This window comes from Sardina pilchardus, chromosome 17 (genome assembly GCF_963854185.1).
Source record: "Sardina pilchardus chromosome 17, fSarPil1.1, whole genome shotgun sequence".
Lineage (NCBI taxonomy): Eukaryota > Metazoa > Chordata > Actinopteri > Clupeiformes > Clupeidae > Sardina > Sardina pilchardus.
This window is the reverse complement of record NC_085010.1, coordinates 19,015,518-19,036,220: the sequence shown is the minus strand read 5'-3', so window position 1 is coordinate 19,036,220 and position 20,703 is coordinate 19,015,518. Positions and strand designations below refer to the sequence as shown.

Here is a 20,703-nt window from a genome sequence, read left to right as displayed (position 1 = left end):
ATAACAGCACCCTGATAACTACTGTTAATATATTTATATGTATGTTTTCCTATAATACCATGTTACTTCTTGTAATGTATCTTTTTTTCATTTATCTAAACAAGGCATATCTTTCGAACACCTCTACGTGGGTCCTTAGATCGCATCGTTTTCCAGCGGAAACAGGAAGTCAGAGCTTGATGAATGGTGGCGGTTTTGTTTGTAATCAGTATTTTCACGGACTTTCTAACTTTATTTGTGTAGGTTTTATTCTACCAAAGACATCGTAACAGAAGACCAACTTACACCTTCAATATTTTGTACTTCTGCAATCATGATTGAACCCGTGAAACGTGCTGCTGATATGGCGGTGGTGCCCATGGCGTTCAAGAGGCCCAGGACCGAGCTTGTGGCCGCTGCACAGTCCCAGCAGTTGATGACCACTGGACCGCCTCGCACTTCTAGCCTGCAGTCCCCGATCATGCTGTTGTCAGGACATGAAGGTGAGGTGAACTGCTGCAAATTTCACCCCAATGGAGCTACTTTAGCCTCTGCTGGCTACGAGCGCCTCATCTTGATGTGGAACGTATACGGGGAGTGTGAGAACTATGCCACTCTGAAGGGCCACAGTGGAGCGGTGATGGAACTTCAGTACAACACTGATGGGAGCCTTCTTTTCTCGGCTAGCACGGACAAGACCGTGTGTGTTTGGGACGCAGAAACGGGCGAACGTGTAAAACGTCTGAAAGGTCATACCTCCTTCGTGAACTCCTGCTTCCCAGCACGCCGTGGTCCTCAGCTGGTCTGCACTGGCAGCGATGACGGCACCGTCAAGCTGTGGGACATCCGAAAGAAAGCATCTGTCCACACGTTTCAGAACACCTACCAAGTGCTTAGCGTCACTTTCAACGACACCAGTGATCAGATTATGTCTGGAGGCATTGATAATGACCTCAAGGTGTGGGACTTAAGACAGAATAAATTGATCTACAGCATGCAGGGTCACGGGGACTCTGTGACTGGCCTCACCTTGAGTTCAGAGGGATCATACCTGCTGTCCAACTCCATGGACAACACTGTACGAGTATGGGACGTCAGACCGTTTGCGCCCAAAGAGAGATGCGTGAAGATCTTCCAGGGCAACGTTCACAACTTCGAAAAGAACCTTCTGCGTTGCGCTTGGTCCCCGGATGGCAGTAAGATTGCTGCTGGTTCTGCTGATAGGTTTGTGTACGTCTGGGACACCACTTCTCGCAGGATTCTCTATAAACTCCCTGGTCATGCAGGGTCTGTGAACGAGGTCAGCTTCCATCCAGAAGAGCCCATCATCCTGTCTGGTTCCAGCGACAAACGGCTGTACATCGGAGAGATCCAGTAGATGGGTGGCTTCTCTGCCATGGTGCAGAAAAATGAGCAGAGAAAGATCTGGGAATACTGTCCATGGACCATGGGTCATATGTGCTGTTGATGCCGTCAATAAGATCTGTGTGGTGATTGCTTGTGTGCATATGAGAGAATAAGAGACTAGAGATTTTCAGTCATATTTAGAGGGTTTTTTTGTTTTGTTTTTTCAATTTTTTTAATGAGCCAAAAAAAGATGTGTATATACTTTGTACGAAAAAAAGAATAAACAATTCTGAGAAATAAGAGTTTTGTTTTTCATATGGGTTGTCAGTAACAAAGGTGTATTACTGCCGCCAACTGAGCTGTGGGGGTGTGGGACTCCAATGAGAATTGTGATTTCCATTTAGTCATATCCTATCATTTTTATTTATTAATTTGGCTGCTGCTTTTATTCAAAGTGGCTTATTTGAGTTGTTACAAGGGCCAGTGTCCCCTGCATGCTAGCCCAGCTCCTTAACCACTACGCTACTATCACCCCATCAGGACACAAGACATATCTTAAGGACCCAAAATGATTAACATTCACACGTTAACTATAGGCTCTTGCTAGCAGGGGAAACCCTGATACATGGCTATTGTGGTCAATTTTTCACTCTTCAATGTACCCTTTAATTCACTGCAATGGATGTTTCTGTTTCACTGATATCAATACTTTAGCAGACTCCACATACAGTAAATGTTTCTTTAAAATATTAACTATCCAGACAGGCATGTTTTATGAAGAGTTTCTAGTAGGTTCCTACCATCTGTCTTAAACTCTAGCTGTCTCTTATATCCTGCTTTATTGTCTTCCTCTGTTCTCTCAGCGGCAACCACACAAGTGATCTGAATCGCAGACATGTACGGCTGAGATATTATTAATATAACTCAGTCGGAGTAATTGTCTGCCCACATGTCCGCTGCCTTACTATCTTCAGTATCACCAATGCTCGATGCTTGATCCGCTTAAGCCTCTCTGATATCACAGTGAGCAAAGAAAGCAACACAACTAATAATGAAAATAACTATTAAAGGTTTTCATCATCACATGTAGGCTACACATTCCATCATAAATAAATCCCCAGATGTGTAAGTGGGAGTTTTGTTTATATTTTGAAAATGCAAGTAAATAAACTGAAAACGAAACAAACATACATACAAAGCATGTTAACATAAAACATTCTAAATGAGTATGAGCTTTTGTGTCTACAAAATCCACGCACAACAATAGTCAAGAAAGATAAAATGGCAAAAGTCTCGGATATCTTAGTGGCTTTCAAAGTTTAACCAGAGAGGGTTAAAGCGGAGGATCTTTGGTTTAACCCTTAATCTTTTACTGTCCATGGTTTAACCCATAGGTTATTATATAATATCTTGGCTTTGTAGGCCTAATATCTATGGGTTTACCCCACAGCAGAGGGCTCTGCCTGTAAGGACAGGTTTACCCCTGGGTTACCCACTCACACTAATATAAGGGGCGGGTCTTATTCAATTCAACCGGAAGTACTTTTCAAAATGGTCTGCCGCTGTTAGTCCAGTTTGAGTGGGAAATTTCATATCGGTGCCTGTTCGAGACCAAGTATTTCACTTTAATCTGATGTAAGCATATAGATTTATTTAAAAAAAAGATTGCTTTTGTGTAAGGTTGGCGGGTAGGTCTTTTCTGTCATCAGAGAGAGAGAGAGCAAACTTGTTTTAGCAATGCCACAGAGGAAGTTATCCGCTAGCCATCTAGCTAGCTAGCTAGCTTCTATACATGTTGGCCATTCCAGTTATATTAAATGTAAATATGTTCCTTTTGTGTTTGGCAGCTCTTGAGATTGTGTGGTTTCTTATCTTGTAGGCACTGTTACACATATTTCCCTACCGCTTTGGAAGCCCTATATTGTTTGTTTTGTTGACACGTGTGACAGCAGTCCGTCAAACTTTCTAGACAAGTTGTAGCGAATGACTGTTGAATAGGCCCATGTCAATACCTTTGTATCCTTAAATGCTAACCCCCGAATTGTTTGTGTTTTTGTCTACGTTTTTGTTGTATTTGTAGCTGTAGATATTGCAACAAACGTGTTATGGTAGCATGACTCCGTCGAAGAACGGCATGTCGAACCTCATCGATAGGACGATGAGGATGAGACGGGAGGAACAGGAGAGACAGGTGGTCCTCGCCTGGGCTGTTCTAAATGTATCACTCGCTGGGATGATCTACACTGAAATGTACGGTGCACCGCCAGTTGCTTCAATCACTTGTACTACACATGAGTTGTTTGTTTGTACAGCAATTGACTGTCACTTTAACCCCGTTTAGGTCTGGAAAACTGCTCAGTCGGTACTACAACATTACATACTGGCCTATCTGGTACATTGGTGAGTGACTCGTGTGTTTATTTATTTCAGTGTCTATGAAATGCTTGTGAGTTTGTATGACTATTATTCACTACCTGTCTCTGTCTGTCTTGTCCCATAGAGCTGGCCTTGGCAGCTCTGTTTAGCCTCAACGCCCTCTTTGACTTCTGGAAGTACTTCAAGTACACTATGGCTCCTTCCTCTATTGTTGTCTCTCCGGATCAGCATCGTCTCCTTGGGCTAGGCAACTCTGGTAAGCAGAGTGGGAGGAAGACACGTGTGTGTTTCTGCTGAATTTAGCGCTACTCATAGTACTGCTTTTTAGGTTTACTACTACTGTAGCATTCTTGGTGCATTTGAAGGATTGTCTGAAACACGTGCATTAAAACACACTATGAACAAAATTAAGCACTACTATGAAGATAATATTTTAGTTTTATGCTTCTGTGAAAATGTTGCCTGAAATGTTATCTGAATAAAATTAAGCTTGCCTGTATAGCATAAGTGGTGAAGCTAAATATAGCAATTAGGAGTATATTAAATGTCATTTGTCACACCCACTCTCAGCAATCCTGAGTCTCTATCTTTGCAATAATCTTCAGGCATCAAGGCCTCCCCTCCATCGAAGCCAGAGAAGAAGGAGAGTCCTGCTGCCACCCAGTCCTCCCCCCTGCAGGGGCAGAACGTGCTCAGCTTCAGCCCTTCGCGTCCGGCCAGCGCCAGCCCCAAGTTCTCGCCCAGCTGCGTGCCCGGCTACAGCCCCCCCCTCACCAGCCCCTCCACCCCGGGCAGCACAGGGCCCTACTCTCCCTCACTTGCCTTCGGAAAGGTAGGGGCAGCAAACCCCATGGCCATGGGCTGTGCAATATTATGTTATATGATTTGGATTTTGGGAACTGTAAAGCATTTTGCTTTTGGTGCTAAACAGTACAAAATAAATACTGTTTCTTACTGAGCAGTGTAGTATAGCAGCAAAGTTTTATTACTTATGTTCAAATTCAAATCCATTTTATCCCCTCAAAATTCCACTGTATTCGCACTGTTGCTTGATTGCTCCCCATTTTTTGTAAGTAGCACTGAACAAAAGCTTCTTTTTTCCCCTCTCCGATAGGTGTTGAACTACAGTCCGTCCCCTGGCTCCCCTCCCTACCCCAGTAGCCTTGGCCCCGCTGAGGGCTCCAGCCTGAGGGCGCGCTACCGCACGTCCCCCTCCGTCTTCAACTCCCCCGGCGGGAAGGAGGACTACATCGACGACCTGAAGGGCCTGGAGCGGTTCCTGCGCTCTGAGGAGGAGAAGAGCCACCGCAGCCAGTTGGGTCAGTAGCAGCAGCAGCATCATGATGATGATAATAAAATTACGAAACTATTCAACTCTGCTACCAAAGAGCACCAGACAGGGAACACCCAGTCTTAAACCCACGCTCCACTCCTGGCTAATTGTTTGCGTTCTGTCTTGTTGTTGTTTGCAGGAAGCCCAGAGTCGGCGTCCCCAGCGCACAGTCCCACCTTCTGGAACTACAACCGCTCGGTGGGAGACTACGCCCAGAGCCTGCGCAAGTTCCAGTACCAGCTGGCCTGCCGCTCGCAGGCCCCCTCCGCCCACAAGGACGAGACCGACCTGGGCTCCAAGCAGGCCGCCGAGGAGGTGAGGAGGAAGCAGGGGGCAAAGAGCGTCTCGCACAGCTCAATGGGCCTCTTTCACAGCAGCCATTTTGACTTGATATTAGGGCTGTTCACACCAAGAATGATAGTTATAGCTAAAAAGAATCGCTTTAGTTAATATGAATGCGAGCGTAACTCATAAATTAGAATGATGACGTCATATTAGCTAGAGCAGAGGTTCTCAAAACTTTTCATAATGAGTACCACCTCAGAAAACAACTGGCTCTCCAAGTACCACCATTATGATGTGATTATTTCGTCTTTATGGAAAAAATGGAAAGTAGCCTAATGGATTAACTTTGGTTTGTGGTGTTTATTTATTTATTTATTTATTTATTTATTGTCTTTTCTAATCTTCTTTTTTTTTCTTTCTCTCTCGCGTGTAGGTCTGGGCCAGAATAACTACCAGTCGCCTTGTGGTTGACAGTATTGACACATGGACTGCTAAATTGAGAAATGTGAGTTGACACAGCAAAGTAATTTCACACTTACTAATCAAAGTTACGTCCTCAAGGGCACAATGCAGTGTTGACGAGGTACAGCTCCATTTAAATGAGAAGCTAAATGTGAATGCACATAAAAACAAAAAACATTCAGGCTCTTGGTATATAAGGTTTTTAACTGTCTGTGTTGTAGCTATGAAGCAATGTAACCTCATAGCGAAGAAATTTTGCAAGATCAATGTATAAGCCGCGGCTAATAGTTGGGAAATAACCGTAAGTAACTAAAGCTAACCGTTAATAACTTTGCAAAAATGAATGAACTACTGGTAATTGAATACCATATGCAAGATTCTAGAGCAAACATCAGTGGGTCAGCTTAGTGCCACCATATGCTGCACTATACCTTTTGTTCATGCACAAGACACTTTGCTTTTTGCATTTGTACGTTGGCTGTCGTATGAATTATGGTCTGGACTACAGTATGAAGTTTATTTTATTTTTATCCTTTCCTTAAAGAAGTGAGTTCCACTGAGATGTCTTTTTTTCAAGGTTTCCCTAATGTGTGTGTGTGTGTGTGTGTGTGTGTGTGTGTGTGTGTTGCAGTGGATTAATGACACCATCCTGGTCCCTCTGGTGAAGGAGATCGACTCCATCAATAGCCAGCTCAGGAGGATGGGCTGCCCTGAGCTGCAGGTCGGAGGTGAGAGACTTTGGGCAGTGGTAGCATCATGGCTAAGAACCTGGGCTAGCATGGCAGTAGCCAGAATAGTTGTGGGTTCAATTCCCAGTTTTCCACCATTGTGTCCTTTAGCAAGGCACTTGGCCTCAAGTTGCTCTGTGGACAGGGCATGAAATTGGCACCCGCCAACTTGCCAAATGCGGGTAACTTTTGTGATTGGCGGGTGAAACTTTCATGGAAACTTTCAACCTACCTGCCACATTGGCGGGTAGCCAATAAAACTACGAAACACTGAAAAACACCGTTAAAACGAGACTCGCAACAATGTTTACAGAGATACACTGTAACACCATGTAAGATCGGGTGATTGTCTTGACTGATTTGTCTGTCTATACTGATGCCATTCAAAATAGCAGAGAAACGCGAGCGGCACAAAGAAAATAGAAAAGGCCGTCCGACAGTTCTCAAAACATTGCGTTGCATAGCGCTGCCTGCTCGTGTTGATGGGCTACACTCATGACACTCCAATTGAACAGTGTCAACGGATTTTTATCGCTAATGCAAAGATTAGCTGCAAATATTATGCAGGAACACACGCACACTTTATAAAAATCATACGCCGAACGCTTTAGGCTAGTCTTCTAGTTTCTACATGGGTTTAGTGATTAATGATCGGGCAAGTGCAGAAGTAACCTACACGAGATTTGAGACATAGCCTCGTTGAGTTTTATCACCCGAAGTTTTGCACGTTATTCCAGTGATGAGCTGTGCTTAGGCTATGTTGTCCACAGGCCTGATAATGTTCAGGCGTGGTGCCTGAATTCAGGCTTGAGCTCGGCCATGTACGATGTCAAAAAAAGGCTATACTGTATTGTTTGTTTGTTTGTTTGTTTGTTTGTTTGTTTGTGTGTATATTGTTTTTGAATGATTTGATAATTTCAGGCACAGATCATTTCCTGTCAATCAGCCCTGTGTCCATGAATCAACCCTAAATAGAATGTTTTGGTTATGTTGTCCACATGCTTCTGTGATAGAGACGAGCATTAGCAGCCTGAAGCAGGCAGCGGTGACCAAGGCCTCGGCCATCCCGACCCTCAACGCCATCGTGCAGTACCTGGACGTCAGCCCCAACCAGGAGTACCTTGTGGAGCGCATCAGAGGTGTGTGTGTGTGTTGCGTGTGTTGCGTGTGTGTGTGTGTGTGTGTGTGTGTGTGTGTGTGCGTGTGGGAGAGAGAGAGAGATGATCGTGCTCAGGGTTCTAAAGCCTAGTTTCTGAGGTTTCTGAGGTTATAGCTAAAATCTAAGAATAACTAGGATACAAGCACATCATGCACCTACATGCATGTCATTACCAAAGTAAAGAATGCAGTGAAATTTGTCAGTTGTTTAATTTAACAGTTTAACAATTTAAGTATTGTTGAGTCTAGTCTCTATATTATGATATTTTAAGCATATAAACAGATGTCATAGTTGTATATATTAGTTGTTTAAAGTGAGGTGCACTGAAATGTGTGCTTTTCTCACAACAGAGCTGGCTCATAGTGGCTGCATGAGCTCCTTTCGTTGGAACGGGGGCGGAGACGTGAAGAACAGGAAGTGGGACACAGACCTGCCCACTGACTCTGTGGTGAGCACACACACACACACACACACACACACACACACACACACACACACACACGGTATCGCATGACTGGACGGTGGTCTGCCACCAGACAGTGGCCCTTTTTGCCCACACACATATGCAGGCCTAAAACTGTAGTCAAGCTATTATTGCTTCAAAAAGCACAATACTATTATTCAAAACAAGACTAACTCCCAAGGCCCTCTTTTATAATAGATGTAGCCATCCAAAGAGCAACTCAAATATACAGCTTCCAGGAATTGCTCCTTTTTAAGCATTTTTGTAAGCACATTTTATTGGATAACTTCATAAAGAGTCTCCTTATTCTGCCGGTACAGCCAATGAGAGAATGAGTGGAGCAGCTCTGATATTCAGCACTGATCTCCTCCTGTCTGTCTGTAGGTTCTGATGCACGTGCTGTGCACGTACCTGGACTCCAGGCTGCCCCCACACCCAAAGTACCCAGATGGGAAAACCTTCACCTCACAGCACTTCAGCCAGACCCCAGACAAGCCTGGTAAGGGACCCATGCACACACAAAACATCCCAGGCTGAACAGTTGGTCAGAACCAAGTAGAAGTAGAAATGCATTGAAACCTATTACATGTAAATCTGTTTGTTGGTTTACAGAACATTCTTTGTCTGACAATGAAGTACTATCTGTCTAGCGATTGATCGATCTGTTAGCTATCAAACTAACTCTAAGTTAAGTTCAGGACTAATGGCATTTAGGTTTGGTTGATCTGTCTGTCAGTTTGTGATTGGTTGTTTTCTGTGTGTCCAAACAGATGTGACCAATGAGAATCTCTTCTGCATCCATCACAGCAGCATAAACCCTCCCCACTACCAGCTCATCTATCAGGGCCATGTGTACAGCCTGCCTAAGGTGCGGTTGGCCTCACCTTCCTGTCTACTCTTTCTCTTTTGGGGGCTTTCTTTCCTGCAGCTTTGCTCTGTTTTCCCCATTAACATTTTTATATTGTCTGTCTGTCCATCCTGAATGTAACCCCCCTGCCCCCCTCCCCGTCTGCCTCCACAGGGCCGGAACAACCTGTTCCACACAGTCCTCATGTTCCTGTTCATCATAAAGACCAAGGAGTCGGGGATGCTGGGGTAAGACCCTTCCTGCTCCTCTTATTTACCCCACAGTTAGATTAGAGGATGCATGACTTCTCTTCACTCACATGTGTGTGCAATAGCCCATTCTGACACGTTAGCCTAGCTCAGCATAACTCACTGGAAGGGGCTGCAACTTGCAGTTTGCTTAGCCTACAGCTAAAAGAGAACCATAGGCTAACTGATGTAAGCCAATTCCAGTGGATATGCGTACTATTTAAGCTGATTTAAAACCTACAAAAAATGAAATTAATGTTGTAAGGTGCAGTTGATGGGTTGTCTGTGTGTTGCAGAGACATGGTGCTGTTTCATTTAGATCCCCTTTGAGAGTCATGTTTTTTTCCCTTACGCAGGAGAGTAAACCTGGGCTTGTCTGGCGTCAACATCCTCTGGATCTTCGGAGACTGAGGCTCTGCCTCCACCCGCACCTTTTAAAGCACATCACATACGGACAGCCGACTCCTCCAGCACAAAGATGAATGCTCTTCCACCGAGGTTGATGGCAGATACAATACGCAGACTATAGGTGGCACGCACACCAGTGTGCACTGCAATACTCTCATTGCCACGGTTACCAGTGTTTACTAATAGTGCTGTATTTACGACTGCTAGATTACGAGAAGACACTGTTATCTTAACGGCATTACTGAATGTGAATGCTTGCTTAAAAGAAAAACTCCAGCCAGTGTCTGGCCTGTCGTACCTCATCAAATGTCAAATTTGAATTTGCGTGCATGTGTGCTCTTTTTTTTTTAAAGTAGCTCGTTTTGTTTTTAGTCGTAAGTCAGGCTTGTATATAATGAACGGGAGGGTTTGTGTACGTGTGGAGTTTAAGGAACCCACAGTGGTTTGAATGTATATAAGCGTGCATTATATTTTTAAAAACATTTCTCATTAGAATGTCCTGATGCTCGTCAGGGTGTGGGTCCTTTGTGTGCTTGATTTTGTGACTTTGGTTTGCTTTGAGTTACGTGGTTGCTCTTCATCACTGACTGTAGTAAGCATGGAGTGGCATGGAGCTTGTGCCCCTGGCCTGCTTGACTGCTAGCGTACTGTGTTCGGGGCAGACATGATCACACTCAAGTCAGGCGGCTCTCTATTTAAGACCGAATGACTGTGTCTGGGACCATCAGGTGTAGATCCAGCACAGATACACATACTTGTCTGCCCCTGACTGGCTGTGTCTTCTTGACCTGATCTAGACTCACACTGTACTGAACTGAACAGGCTTTTCTTGACCTTAACTGACTATGCTAGAGTAGAGCTGGTCTTGGTCTATAGCCGATCCACTGAATAAATCTGTCCCAGGGGCAACTGCTATCTGTGACACTTCCCATACATGGACTAAGTCCAATATAGTCCTAGACTAGAAGAGCCCTTCAATGAAGATCTTTTCCGTCCAGGTTTGGGCTTAATCCATTCTTGGGAAACCGACCCTATGTGTCTGGGAATGGACGTTCGTTAAGTCAGATGAGACTAGATTAGCCAAACCTGTCTATGTGCCAAAGTCCACTCTGCCTGAAATAGCCATTTGGATGGCGGGTCTGTTCAAAAGGGCTTCTTGTCGTTTTTTACCCACTATGTTAAAAGAGTGGGGACCAGGGACTGCTGACACTGACTGCATACAGTGATTGATCTTTTTTTGTATTGATCTCATGTTGATGTAAATTGTTATTAAATAACAAAGGAAGACCTTTCAGAACTGTGTCATTTCCTTTTTGTTTTTTTATAGGATTGGTAATAATTGAGCTAATTTATATTCATGACTGATTATGAGAACAACATGTATGTTATGCTTTTATCGCATTTTAGTGTCATATTTGAAGAGTTTAGATGCAAAACCCTCTATCCTCCTGACCACTTGTCTTTTAAATATATATATTTTTTTTTTATCAGGCTCCTATAGGTTTTTGTCTACAAATCAATATTTTAGAACAGTAAGAGAGTGCTATTCAGCATGTTTTGAAGCTAAATTATTTGATTAACGAAGACTAAGTGTGGAGGATTCCACATACGCTCACCAACATTCTCTCATTTTTGACGGAGAAGGCATTTAGAGGCTTTTGCCTCTTGTGGACGGCAGCTCCTGCCCACCACAAAACCATAAACATGAGATGTGGTGGTTGGGTAGCAGGCAGAAAATACACATCCGTTTGTCTCACACGCATCAGTATAACTACCCTCCGCTACAAATGCTCTCAGCTATGTGGTGCCTACCAACCACTTTTTGTTCCACCTCTACAAGCTTTGATGCTCTTCTGTGTGTGCCAACAACCCACCAGCTGGCCTGCAGACAAAGGAAGCTCTCGGATAGACAAATTATGGCCTCCTTTCTTACACCAAATAACGTTGACAAGAATTGGGAGGGATTCTTGAAAGATTGCTGTCTTTTGAGTAAACTTTGAATAGGTGATATTGGTTAAAAGTCTCCAATCTTTCAAGAATTAAGAAATTCTAATTAGATAAAGGGCCCAGCTCATGGCACTGGGTTATAATAAGGCAGACACCAAATGTGACATGTTCTTCCCCTAAACTGGCACATACGGGCAAATATGGGGCGATGGTAGCATAGTGGCATGCAGTAGCCTGAAGAGTTGAGGGTTCAATTAAGTGCCTTTGAGCAAGGCACTTCACCCCAAGTGTTGTAGTCCCTTGCAATAGAATTGTTATTTTGGATGAAAAGTCTGCTAAATGAATACATGTAAATGTGAAAACTATCACAATCATGCTTGTATGTCTCTAACACAATGAGCTGGCAAAAGCTGGTTGTACAGCTGTAGTTAATGGCCCACATACTGTAGATATTAATACACACAACCATGTTTCTCACTTTAATTTTTTATTCTCATGCCATGTCTGTCCGTATATATATGCACTTGTCCGTATATTGACTTCACATTGATCATACATAACTCTGAGATAATTTTAAGACATAAAAAATATATACTAACTAAACTAAATAAAATAGGCTTAAATACCTATAGTCAAGCCCACAATCGTTCATAGTCATTTTGTGCCTGTTGGGGAAGACAGACGCCACTTCTCACATTACTTGTTTGTCAGACTCTGTCCAGTCGGATGCTGGAATATTCCGTGTTCTCCTCTGTGTTGATCTCTTTGGGGGGTGGTCTAGTTCTGTTGCCATGGTCGACAGTTGAGTAAGTCACATCCTATTAATTAAAAGATCCAAATAAAGTAAAATTTAACTTGTGCACACAGATACAAATTTCTCCATGCAGATGGACATGTAAATATATTATTTGAGTGGAGGGGTACAAATCTGTACATGTAGTTGTGTGTGCGTGTGTGTGTGTGTTATGAGAGCTGGTGGTCATACTCCATCTACTCTGACGCTGGCATATTCCGTGGTCTCCTCTGTGTTGGCATCTCTGGGTGCTGCTCTGGCTGTGTTCCCATAGACTACTGTGCTGTAAGTAACATCCTAGAGACACAGACAGCAGAGGGAATGACCCATTCTGCCTCCAGTGCAGTTCAAATATAATATTGTGAAGAAATCCAGAATAAAAGTTTTGTTGTTATTCATCTATGCCTATGTTTGCATTTAGAACTTGCATTCAGAACACAGGGTGTGTGTGTGTGTGTGTGTGTGTGTGCGTGTGTGTAGGTGTGTGTGTGTGTGTGTGTGTGTGTGTGTGTTTGTGTGTGTGTTTGTGTGTGCGTGCGTACGTGCGGGATGGTAGTTAGGGAGATGTTCACCTCGTCCCGCTGTTGTTCCTGCCCTGGTTGTTCCCCTCTGCTGTCTGATGGCTCATTTCTTCTCTCTTAAAGAGCAGGATAGTAAAAATGTTTCATTAGTGAGTGATGGAGCTATAGGCTGTGTAAGAACACCAATTTTTAAAGTGTTCTCAGAGAATGTACAGCTAGTAGATGGTGAGGAGATATTTGCTGAATGTTACTAATAGTTATGTGTTATAGCTGCTTAGTATTACTTTTCCTACTTTTGATGTAGCTGATCTTATCAGTAATCTACATTCTTGGAGTGCGCCCCTGGTGTGTGTTGATGTGTTTACTTGTGTATCTCCAGTAGAGGACTGCAGCTGTTCCCAGCACACCCACCAGCAGGATGAGGATCATCAACACAGTGCTGGAGAGTCCGAACCCTGATTCTGCTCCTACTCATGATAAATCCCCATACAGTGACAATTTCATATTGTATGTCATGGTATTTAGGTAAAAATCAACATGTAATATACAAAAATTGAACTGCTTACCTTTAACAATGAGTGTGATTGTTCTGCTTCTTCTATTTTCAATCTGACACATGTATTCACCTCCGTCCTCTTCAATTACATTAGACAGAAGCAGTGACAAGTTTCCTGGAGAACTGTTGCTGAATGTCTGGACTCTACCACTGTAACGCTTCTTTTCATCTTTGTTCAGTTCTCCAGTCAACTTATAGTGCTCTTCCTTGATAACTGCCTCCCACTGAATCTCATCAGGTGTGGTCTGCAGGTCAGTACAGGAGCAGGACAGGAGAACAGACTCTCCTGGGGATCTGGTGATGGTCTCATTTGCAGGTTCAGATAATAAGCAGCCTTTTCCAGCTCCTCCTGCCCATGAGAAAATATCAGACAATGACACCCTATGTTTTGACATTATAATTAGGCATTATAACATCTACTGAAAAATTTAACTATTTCTTTAATTGATTACTTGTAATGATGAGTTTGATTGTTCGGATTTTTCCGATTCCTTTGTTTGTAGTTCCACATGCGTATTCTCCCTGGTCCTCTTCAGTCAGGTCAGACAGAAGCAGGGATGCATTTCCTGGAGAACTGTCACTGAATGTCTGGACTCTACCACTGTACCGCTTCTTTTCTTCTAGGTTCAGATCTCCAGTCAACTTATAAAACTCTTTCCCAGTAATAACATCCCACTGAATCTCATCAGGTTTGGTCTGCAGGTCAGTACAGGAGCAGGACAGGAGAACAGACTCTCCTGGGGATCTGGTGATGGTCTCCCCTTCATGCTCAGATATTATACAACCCTCTCCAGCTCCTTCTCCTGCTCATGAGAAAACCTTGATCAGTAACACTTTATATTATGACATGATAATTAGGCAAAATCTGCATAGAAATGAAACAAATTACTTTTTATGATGAGTGTGATTACTCTGAATCTTCCTGTTTTATTGCTTTCAATCTCACACGTGTATTCTCCCTGGTCCTCTTCAGTCAGGTCAGACAGAAGCAGGGACATATTTCCTGGAGGACTGTCACTGAATGTCTGGACTCTACCACTGTACCACCTCTTTTCTTCTGGGTTCAGATCTCCAATCAACTTATAAGAATCTTTGTTTTCACCAGGACCAGTCCACTGAATCTCACCAGGTTTGGTCTGCAGGTCAGTACAGGAGCAGGACAGGAGAACAGACTCTCCCGGAGATCTGGTGATGGTCTCATATTTAGACTCAGATATTATACAACCTGCGGAAACAACACACAAACACACCTTATATTATGGAACACAAAATGAGTGCTTCGAAGGTGCTCATGAAACCCCTGAGCAGAATGATTGCCTGTGATTCAACTTAACTGACCCAGGTACTAATATATAGCTGGCAAGACACGAAGTAGCGAACCTCTTTTGACTTGGTCTTGTCTTGGACTTGAATCTCATTGACTTTGTCTTGAACTTGTGTTGTTCAAAGACAGTATTGACTACAGCCCTGGTACAATCTCTGGTGTGTTATCTCTCTCATTCTCCTATTTTTTCGCCAATCAATTTACGAAAACAAATAGTTGATTAGTTTGTATCTTATCTTCAAATAACAGTGGCTCAAAAGTGGACCAAGAAAGACATCATTCCTGCTCAAGACAATGGGCATCCTCAGAGGCTTGATCATTGGACCACTTCTTGTTAGTTTATCTATAAATGACCTGTCAATACATTGTCCATATGCAGGCTGTCAACTTTATGCAAATGAGGTAGTAATTTAGGCCTACATATAATCAAAGCCACCTGAGAGAGAGAGCAGAAGATCTGATGCTGTACTTGCACCAGTGAGTGCAGAATGATCATCTTGCATTGAATGTGTTTCCTCATTATAAAACAGAGCATACCTAAACAAAATGTGAAGGAGGTCAGTGGTTTTGAGTATTTAGGAGTCATTATGGACCCATAACTGAAATTCTCAAAAAAAAAAAAAAAAGCTGTTTGAAATGAATCATGTGTAATATACCCACTCTCGCATTTCATGATTTTCTCTCAGTTGTCATGCATAGATCTATCTATCGATCGATCTATTTATATTTATTTATTCATTAATTCAATCATTCATTTGTTTATTAATTTCATAAGGGCAGTACTCATTAATCAACAGTAAGACAGAGCTAGCTGTACGGGCTAATTTCAATCTGGTGCTAGCCAGCTTTTATTAAAAATGCAACCAAGAATAAAAGAGATTACACAGATTACTACAACAGAAACACTTAAACTGGTACCAGTGCCGTGTGTATACCCATAAAACAGACAAGTGTAATCACTACAACTATTATGGAAAGGCTCATAACCCACACGATTGATCAGGTAACACACACAATATAAGTATATCATCCAAATCTATTCAAATACACTTTCCATCTATTACCTACACACTCTCGGTATGATATGAAATGTTAGAACTCACCAACAGTGACCTGCAGAGCTGTGTAAAGCACACAGAGGCAGAGCTTCATCTTCAGAGACGGTTCTGACACAAAAGACACAATCACACAAACATCACTGACTATATCAGGCATGTTTGCTACTTCCTCTTCAGAAATAGCCACACTGAATCTTTCCCACTGTTGGTTGGTTGTTCACTTTTGTATGTATTTCTCTATTGGCGGATAGCTGTCACTAAATATTCAACACTTCATTTCTCTGAGACGATATAAGGAGTGATGCTGCTGCTTTCGGCTGCTGTATGCTCTTTACATGGGGTTGAAATGGCAACTTCCTTATCTTCAGTTGCATCATCTGCATGGGGGGTGAGAAATTTTCCTTTTTTTCTTAATGTACAATTTGACAGTCTCACACATGGGAATGCACACACACACACACACACACACACACACACACACACACACACACACAGACAGACAGACAGACAGACAGACAGACAGACAGACAGACAGACAGACAGACAGACAGACAGACACACACATACACACACACACACACACACACAATTAGGACATGAGGGGTCAGGTCAGTAGGTGACAGTCTCTCTCCCTCTCTCTCTCTTTCTCTCTCTTTCTCTCTCACTCACTCTCTCCCACACTCCCACACACACACACCACTCAAATCTTAAATCTACCTGCCCATCTTTTTTTTCCTCTCCTGTCATCTACTTCCTGAATTTTTGGTCAACAATTCCCGTGACACTGTAACACCGGGGCACATGAAACAAATTGGACTTTTATGAAAAATGTTTAATTTGGTCCATGGGGGTCACTCCACCCCCACGCTGGCACCCACGAAACCCAAAAAATTCAAGATTGTGAGCGTGAAGTGCAGTTTGGCCAGAAGCTTAGATATTCAGAATGTCTGAAGAGTCCACTCCAACAGAATTCATCACATGCTATGGAGAGAATAAGAAATTAATTAATAGTGTCTTGTAAATTAATAAATAGCATCTCTAATTATGTATTGAATCAACTAACTAAATATGCTAAACAAAAATGCATTGTATGGTAAACGACATCATACTGTGACTGACCTCATGTCATCTTTGTTTTCATACCGTTTGGCCCCCTCTCGCTTTTTTCTTTGCTGTGGTACAGAGTTAGAATATTAGAATATTAGAAGATCACGGCAAAGTATACCAACATTAAAGTGTGTATACTGTATGTGTCTTATGTTTGTTTACGTCTGCATGAAGAGCAGATGACTGCAGTTGCTCCCACTATCACAAGAAGCACAGAAAGAGCCAAGCGGATGAAGAAAGGCATGCTGGGAAGTGTTGTGGTGTTGGGATGTTCTACAAAGTAAACATCAGAAATTGTTAGAAGAGGCATACAGTAATCATGCAATCTTTTTTCCAGTATATTTTTTTCCCTTTTTGCCGTTAGTAGGACAGTGAAGAGAGTGAGATGGGATGGGATCGGGACATGACCGCAAGCCGAATTTGAACCTGGCTCCCCCTGGGCACTCGTATATGGTACGAGCGCTGTAGCCTGCTGCGCCACAGCACCCTCCAGTAATCATGCAGTCTTGAAACACTACACAGTAGGCTACTAACTATTTTACCTTAAACAAGAGAGTAATTTAATAGTTCCTTCTTGATTGCTTTCAACACAAACACAAGGCAGAAATCAACATTTAACAAGCAAAAATGAAAATGATTACTTTCAAAGATGAGTTTGATTGCTCTCATTCCTCCATGTTTGCTTGTAAGGAGACATAGGTATTCTCCCTGGTCCTCTTCAGTCAGGTTAGACAGAAGCAGTGACATATTTCCTGGAGAAATGTCACGAAATGTCTGGACTCTACCACTGTAACGCTTCTTGTCTTCTGGGAGAAGATCTCCAGTCAACACAGAAAGTCCTTTCTTATCAACGACACTCCACACAATCTCACCAGGTTTGGTCTGCAGGTCAGTACAGGAGCAGGACAGGAGAACAGACTCTCCTGGGGATCTGGTGATGGTCTCCTCTTCAGGTTCAGATATTATACATCCTGCGGATGAGAAAACCTCAGACACTGACACTTTATATTTATGACATGATAATTAGGCAAAATTCATCGAAATGAAACTACTTACTTTTTATGATGAGTGTGATTACTCGGATTTCTTTTCTTTCATTTCTTTTGATCTCACAACTGTAGTTTCCCTGATCCTCTTCAGTCAGGTCAGTCAGAAGCAGAGATGCATTTCCTGGAGAGCTGTCACTGAATGTCTGGACTCTACCACTGTAACACTTCCTTTCATCTTCATTCAGATCTCCAGTCAACATATAAGACTCTTTGTTTTCACCAGGACCAGTCCACTGAATCTCATCAGGTTTGGTCTGCAGGTCAGTACAGGAGCAGGACAGGAGAACAGACTCTCCTGGAGATCTGGTGATGGTCTCATGTTCAGGTTCAGATATTATACAACCCTCTCCAGCTTCTTCTCCTGCTCATGAGAAAACTTCAGACAGTGACACTTTATATTATGACATGATAATTAGGCAAAATCTACATAGAAATTAAACTATAATTACTTTTTATGATGAGACTGATTTCTCGGAAATGTCCTCTGTTATTGCTTATGATCTCACACGTGTATTCTCCCTGGTCCTCTTCAGTCAGGTCAGACAGAAGCAGGGACATGTTTCCTGGAGAACTGTCACTGAATATCTGGACTCTACCACTGTAACGCTTATTTTCTTCTGGGTTCAGATCTCCAGTCAACTTATAAAACTCTTTCTTGTTTTCACCAGGACCAGTCCACTGAATCTCACCAGGTTTGGTCTGCAGGTCAGTACAGGAGCAGGACAGGAGAACAGACTCTCCTGGGGATCTGGTGATGGTCTCATAGTTTGGTTCAGATATTATACAACCTGCAGAAACATGGTACACAAACACCCCTTATATTGAACACAAAATAAATGATTTTGAAAGTGTGCATGAAAAAGATTATTTGCGGCAAATATCAAACCTGTTGCTATACCAGCTTGAAACAGCGACTTCATGAAACATGAACTTCTGCAGGGACACAGAAGTTCAAAACAATTTCCTGTGATTCACCTTAACTGACATGCACCCAGATAACACAGGAGCAATTGCTCTGTCGCTAGTTTGGAGTGTAACATATTTTTAAACTTGCCGGTGACGCAAGAAGTCACGTGATGACTTAAGCTCCATTGCTGTTTGATTTGCATTGAGCTCAATGAGCATCAAACAGGCTAATAGGCTAATTGGAAAAAACCCCATGCCAATCTTTAGCTATGGTGAAGGGTATGTGATGATGTGGGGCTATTTTAATTCCAAAGGCCTAGGGAACTTTGTCAGAATGCATAGTATCCTGGATCGATGAAATAGCTGCCCTTTAAAAAATAGAAACATATAAAAAAAATCCTCCTGCTCCTTTGGGAATTTAACATACAGGGGTCAAATACTTATACCCCCTGTATTTAAGGAAGAACATTTATTTATTTACGATACATTCTTCAATCGCAAAGAAAATTGATGTCCTTAGCGGTTTGATTATCATATTTTCTCATTTTTCATCATTTTCATTTTTCGGTCTCATTTTTTTTATTAAATTAAGGCATTAAGATCAATTGTAAAATGATATTTATCTCCCTCTTTTCAGTCAACTTTAGCATGATATCAAGTATATGTGCTCCCCACAGTACACCCGGTTGTATCCCCTCTGGGTAGCATTGTTGGCTATGCACCTGCATGTGCAAATAGTGCTTATTTGTTTAAGCTGCATGAAACTGCTAAATTACTTAACCCACATTGTACATTTAAAGGATAAACACTGATGAAATCCTTAACTGTTTAACATTTCCCAGATAAAGATGAACAAATGCTGAGGGCTTGAGATGTCCTGTACTATTTGAAGACAGGTCTGATTTTGAACATTCATAAACATGCTGCTATGTCCATATGAGTGGAGCAGCATATTATTATAATAGGCTAGTTCAGATGAACCCTGTTTTATCTATCAATAGATAACTTTTCCTCAGACTTTATGTGAAAATACAAGAGGAAAATAATTAAGCTTTTTATGAAGAGGCTCATATCCCACTTGATTGAAGATCATGTAAGACACGCAATATATAGGCTACACGTGTATGATCCAAATCTACTGTATTAAAACATACTTCCCATCTATTAGACACATACACACCTGCACACTCAGTATGAAATGTTAGAACTCACCAACAGTGACCTGCAGAGCTGTGTAAAGCACACAGAGGCAAAGCTTCATCTTCAGAGGAGGTTCTGACACAAAAGACACAATCACACAAACATCACTGACTATATATACACTGGCTACTTCCTCTTTACAAATAGCCACACTTGTGGGTTTTATTCACTGTTGGTTTTTTGCTTTCACATGGATTCCTCTAGGAAATAGCTGTCACTAAAAACTCGACAATTACTTTCTCTAAGGCAAAAACTGAGTATAAGGAGGGATACTGATGCTTTCCGATGGACTTTCTATGGCTTAAAATGTGGTTGACTTCCTCTTCTGTTTCACATCTTCAATCCATGGGGGGGGCGCTAAATATCTGCTTAAATATACCATTATCTTCTCCAACCTAAATCAAAGGGTGTAAATCTGCTTGTGAAATAATATCTGACCATTTATTGACAGACTGAAGAATCATTTATGTTAACATAGAGAATAAGATGAAATATTCTGTTTATTCCTGTGCACTTTTTTAAATAGCCATTTTTATAGTAGCTTAAAGCAACACTAAAGAGTTTTTTGTACCTTAGAATAATGTTTCCAAAATAATTTAAGTGGTTC

General features: G+C 42.2%; 4 protein-coding genes across 5 annotated transcripts; 2 read left to right on the top strand and 2 right to left on the bottom strand.

Moving 5' to 3' along the window:
• Nucleotides 1-143: 143 nt before the first annotated feature.
• On the top strand, nucleotides 144-1,626 carry LOC134062521 (U5 small nuclear ribonucleoprotein 40 kDa protein-like). The gene has a single exon (XM_062518551.1). The coding sequence runs from the start codon at nucleotides 314-316 to the stop codon at nucleotides 1,355-1,357; it is 1,044 nt and encodes a 347-aa protein (XP_062374535.1). The 5' UTR covers nucleotides 144-313; the 3' UTR covers nucleotides 1,358-1,626.
• Nucleotides 1,627-2,865: 1,239 nt separating this feature from the next.
• tmem209 (transmembrane protein 209) lies at nucleotides 2,866-10,948 on the top strand. The gene is made up of 15 exons (XM_062518377.1): nucleotides 2,866-2,961; nucleotides 3,407-3,576; nucleotides 3,668-3,726; nucleotides 3,827-3,958; nucleotides 4,308-4,534; nucleotides 4,817-5,021; nucleotides 5,175-5,350; nucleotides 5,754-5,825; nucleotides 6,414-6,510; nucleotides 7,524-7,649; nucleotides 8,020-8,117; nucleotides 8,517-8,631; nucleotides 8,903-9,000; nucleotides 9,154-9,227; nucleotides 9,584-10,948. The coding sequence occupies exons 2-15, from the start codon at nucleotides 3,440-3,442 to the stop codon at nucleotides 9,636-9,638; spliced, it is 1,671 nt and encodes a 556-aa protein (XP_062374361.1). The 5' UTR covers nucleotides 2,866-2,961; nucleotides 3,407-3,439; the 3' UTR covers nucleotides 9,639-10,948.
• Nucleotides 10,949-12,177: 1,229 nt separating this feature from the next.
• On the bottom strand, nucleotides 12,178-16,010 carry LOC134062444 (V-set and immunoglobulin domain-containing protein 1-like). 2 transcript variants are annotated; one of them, XM_062518452.1, is made up of 8 exons: nucleotides 15,880-16,010; nucleotides 14,342-14,677; nucleotides 13,905-14,255; nucleotides 13,463-13,801; nucleotides 13,262-13,363; nucleotides 12,948-13,012; nucleotides 12,568-12,672; nucleotides 12,178-12,400 (listed from the first exon to the last, which is right to left on the bottom strand). In XM_062518452.1, exons 1-8 carry the CDS (start codon nucleotides 15,989-15,991, stop codon nucleotides 12,290-12,292), a joined length of 1,521 nt encoding a protein of 506 aa, XP_062374436.1. In that variant the 5' UTR covers nucleotides 15,992-16,010; the 3' UTR covers nucleotides 12,178-12,289. The 2 variants fall into 2 exon arrangements, with proteins under 2 accessions (XP_062374436.1, XP_062374437.1); XM_062518453.1 differs by lacking the exon at nucleotides 12,568-12,672.
• Nucleotides 16,011-16,615: 605 nt separating this feature from the next.
• LOC134062257 (polymeric immunoglobulin receptor-like) lies at nucleotides 16,616-20,205 on the bottom strand. The gene is made up of 7 exons (XM_062518217.1): nucleotides 20,109-20,205; nucleotides 18,440-18,778; nucleotides 17,998-18,351; nucleotides 17,583-17,912; nucleotides 17,104-17,214; nucleotides 16,954-17,006; nucleotides 16,616-16,815 (listed from the first exon to the last, which is right to left on the bottom strand). Exons 1-6 carry the CDS (start codon nucleotides 20,155-20,157, stop codon nucleotides 16,972-16,974), a joined length of 1,218 nt encoding a protein of 405 aa, XP_062374201.1. The 5' UTR covers nucleotides 20,158-20,205; the 3' UTR covers nucleotides 16,616-16,815; nucleotides 16,954-16,971.
• Nucleotides 20,206-20,703: the final 498 nt, after the last annotated feature.

What these genes read in the sequence shown, in the direction of transcription:
- LOC134062521 (XM_062518551.1), top strand. Translation starts at nt 314, where the DNA reads ATGATTGAACCCGTGAAACGTGCTGCTGATATGGCGGTGGTGCCCATG.
- tmem209 (XM_062518377.1), top strand. Translation starts at nt 3,440, where the DNA reads ATGACTCCGTCGAAGAACGGCATGTCGAACCTCATCGATAGGACGATG. An exon ending in CCAGACCCCAGACAAGCCTG is followed by an intron (nt 8,632 to 8,902) that starts GTAAGGGACCCA and finishes GTGTCCAAACAG; the next exon opens with ATGTGACCAATGAGAATCTC. An exon ending in AAGGAGTCGGGGATGCTGGG is followed by an intron (nt 9,228 to 9,583) that starts GTAAGACCCTTC and finishes TCCCTTACGCAG; the next exon opens with GAGAGTAAACCTGGGCTTGT.
- LOC134062444 (XM_062518452.1), bottom strand. Translation starts at nt 15,991, where the DNA reads ATGCCTGATATAGTCAGTGATGTTTGTGTGATTGTGTCTTTTGTGTCA. An exon ending in AATCACACTCATTGTTAAAG is followed by an intron (nt 13,364 to 13,462) that starts GTAAGCAGTTCA and finishes TATCATGAGTAG; the next exon opens with GAGCAGAATCAGGGTTCGGA. An exon ending in AGGAACAACAGCGGGACGAG is followed by an intron (nt 12,673 to 12,947) that starts GTGAACATCTCC and finishes CTGTGTCTCTAG; the next exon opens with GATGTTACTTACAGCACAGT.
- LOC134062257 (XM_062518217.1), bottom strand. Translation starts at nt 20,157, where the DNA reads ATGAAGCTTTGCCTCTGTGTGCTTTACACAGCTCTGCAGGTCACTGTT. An exon ending in AGCTCTGCAGGTCACTGTTG is followed by an intron (nt 18,779 to 20,108) that starts GTGAGTTCTAAC and finishes ATGTTTCTGCAG; the next exon opens with GTTGTATAATATCTGAACCA. An exon ending in AATCAAACTCATCTTTGAAA is followed by an intron (nt 17,215 to 17,582) that starts GTAATCATTTTC and finishes TTTACTTTGTAG; the next exon opens with AACATCCCAACACCACAACA.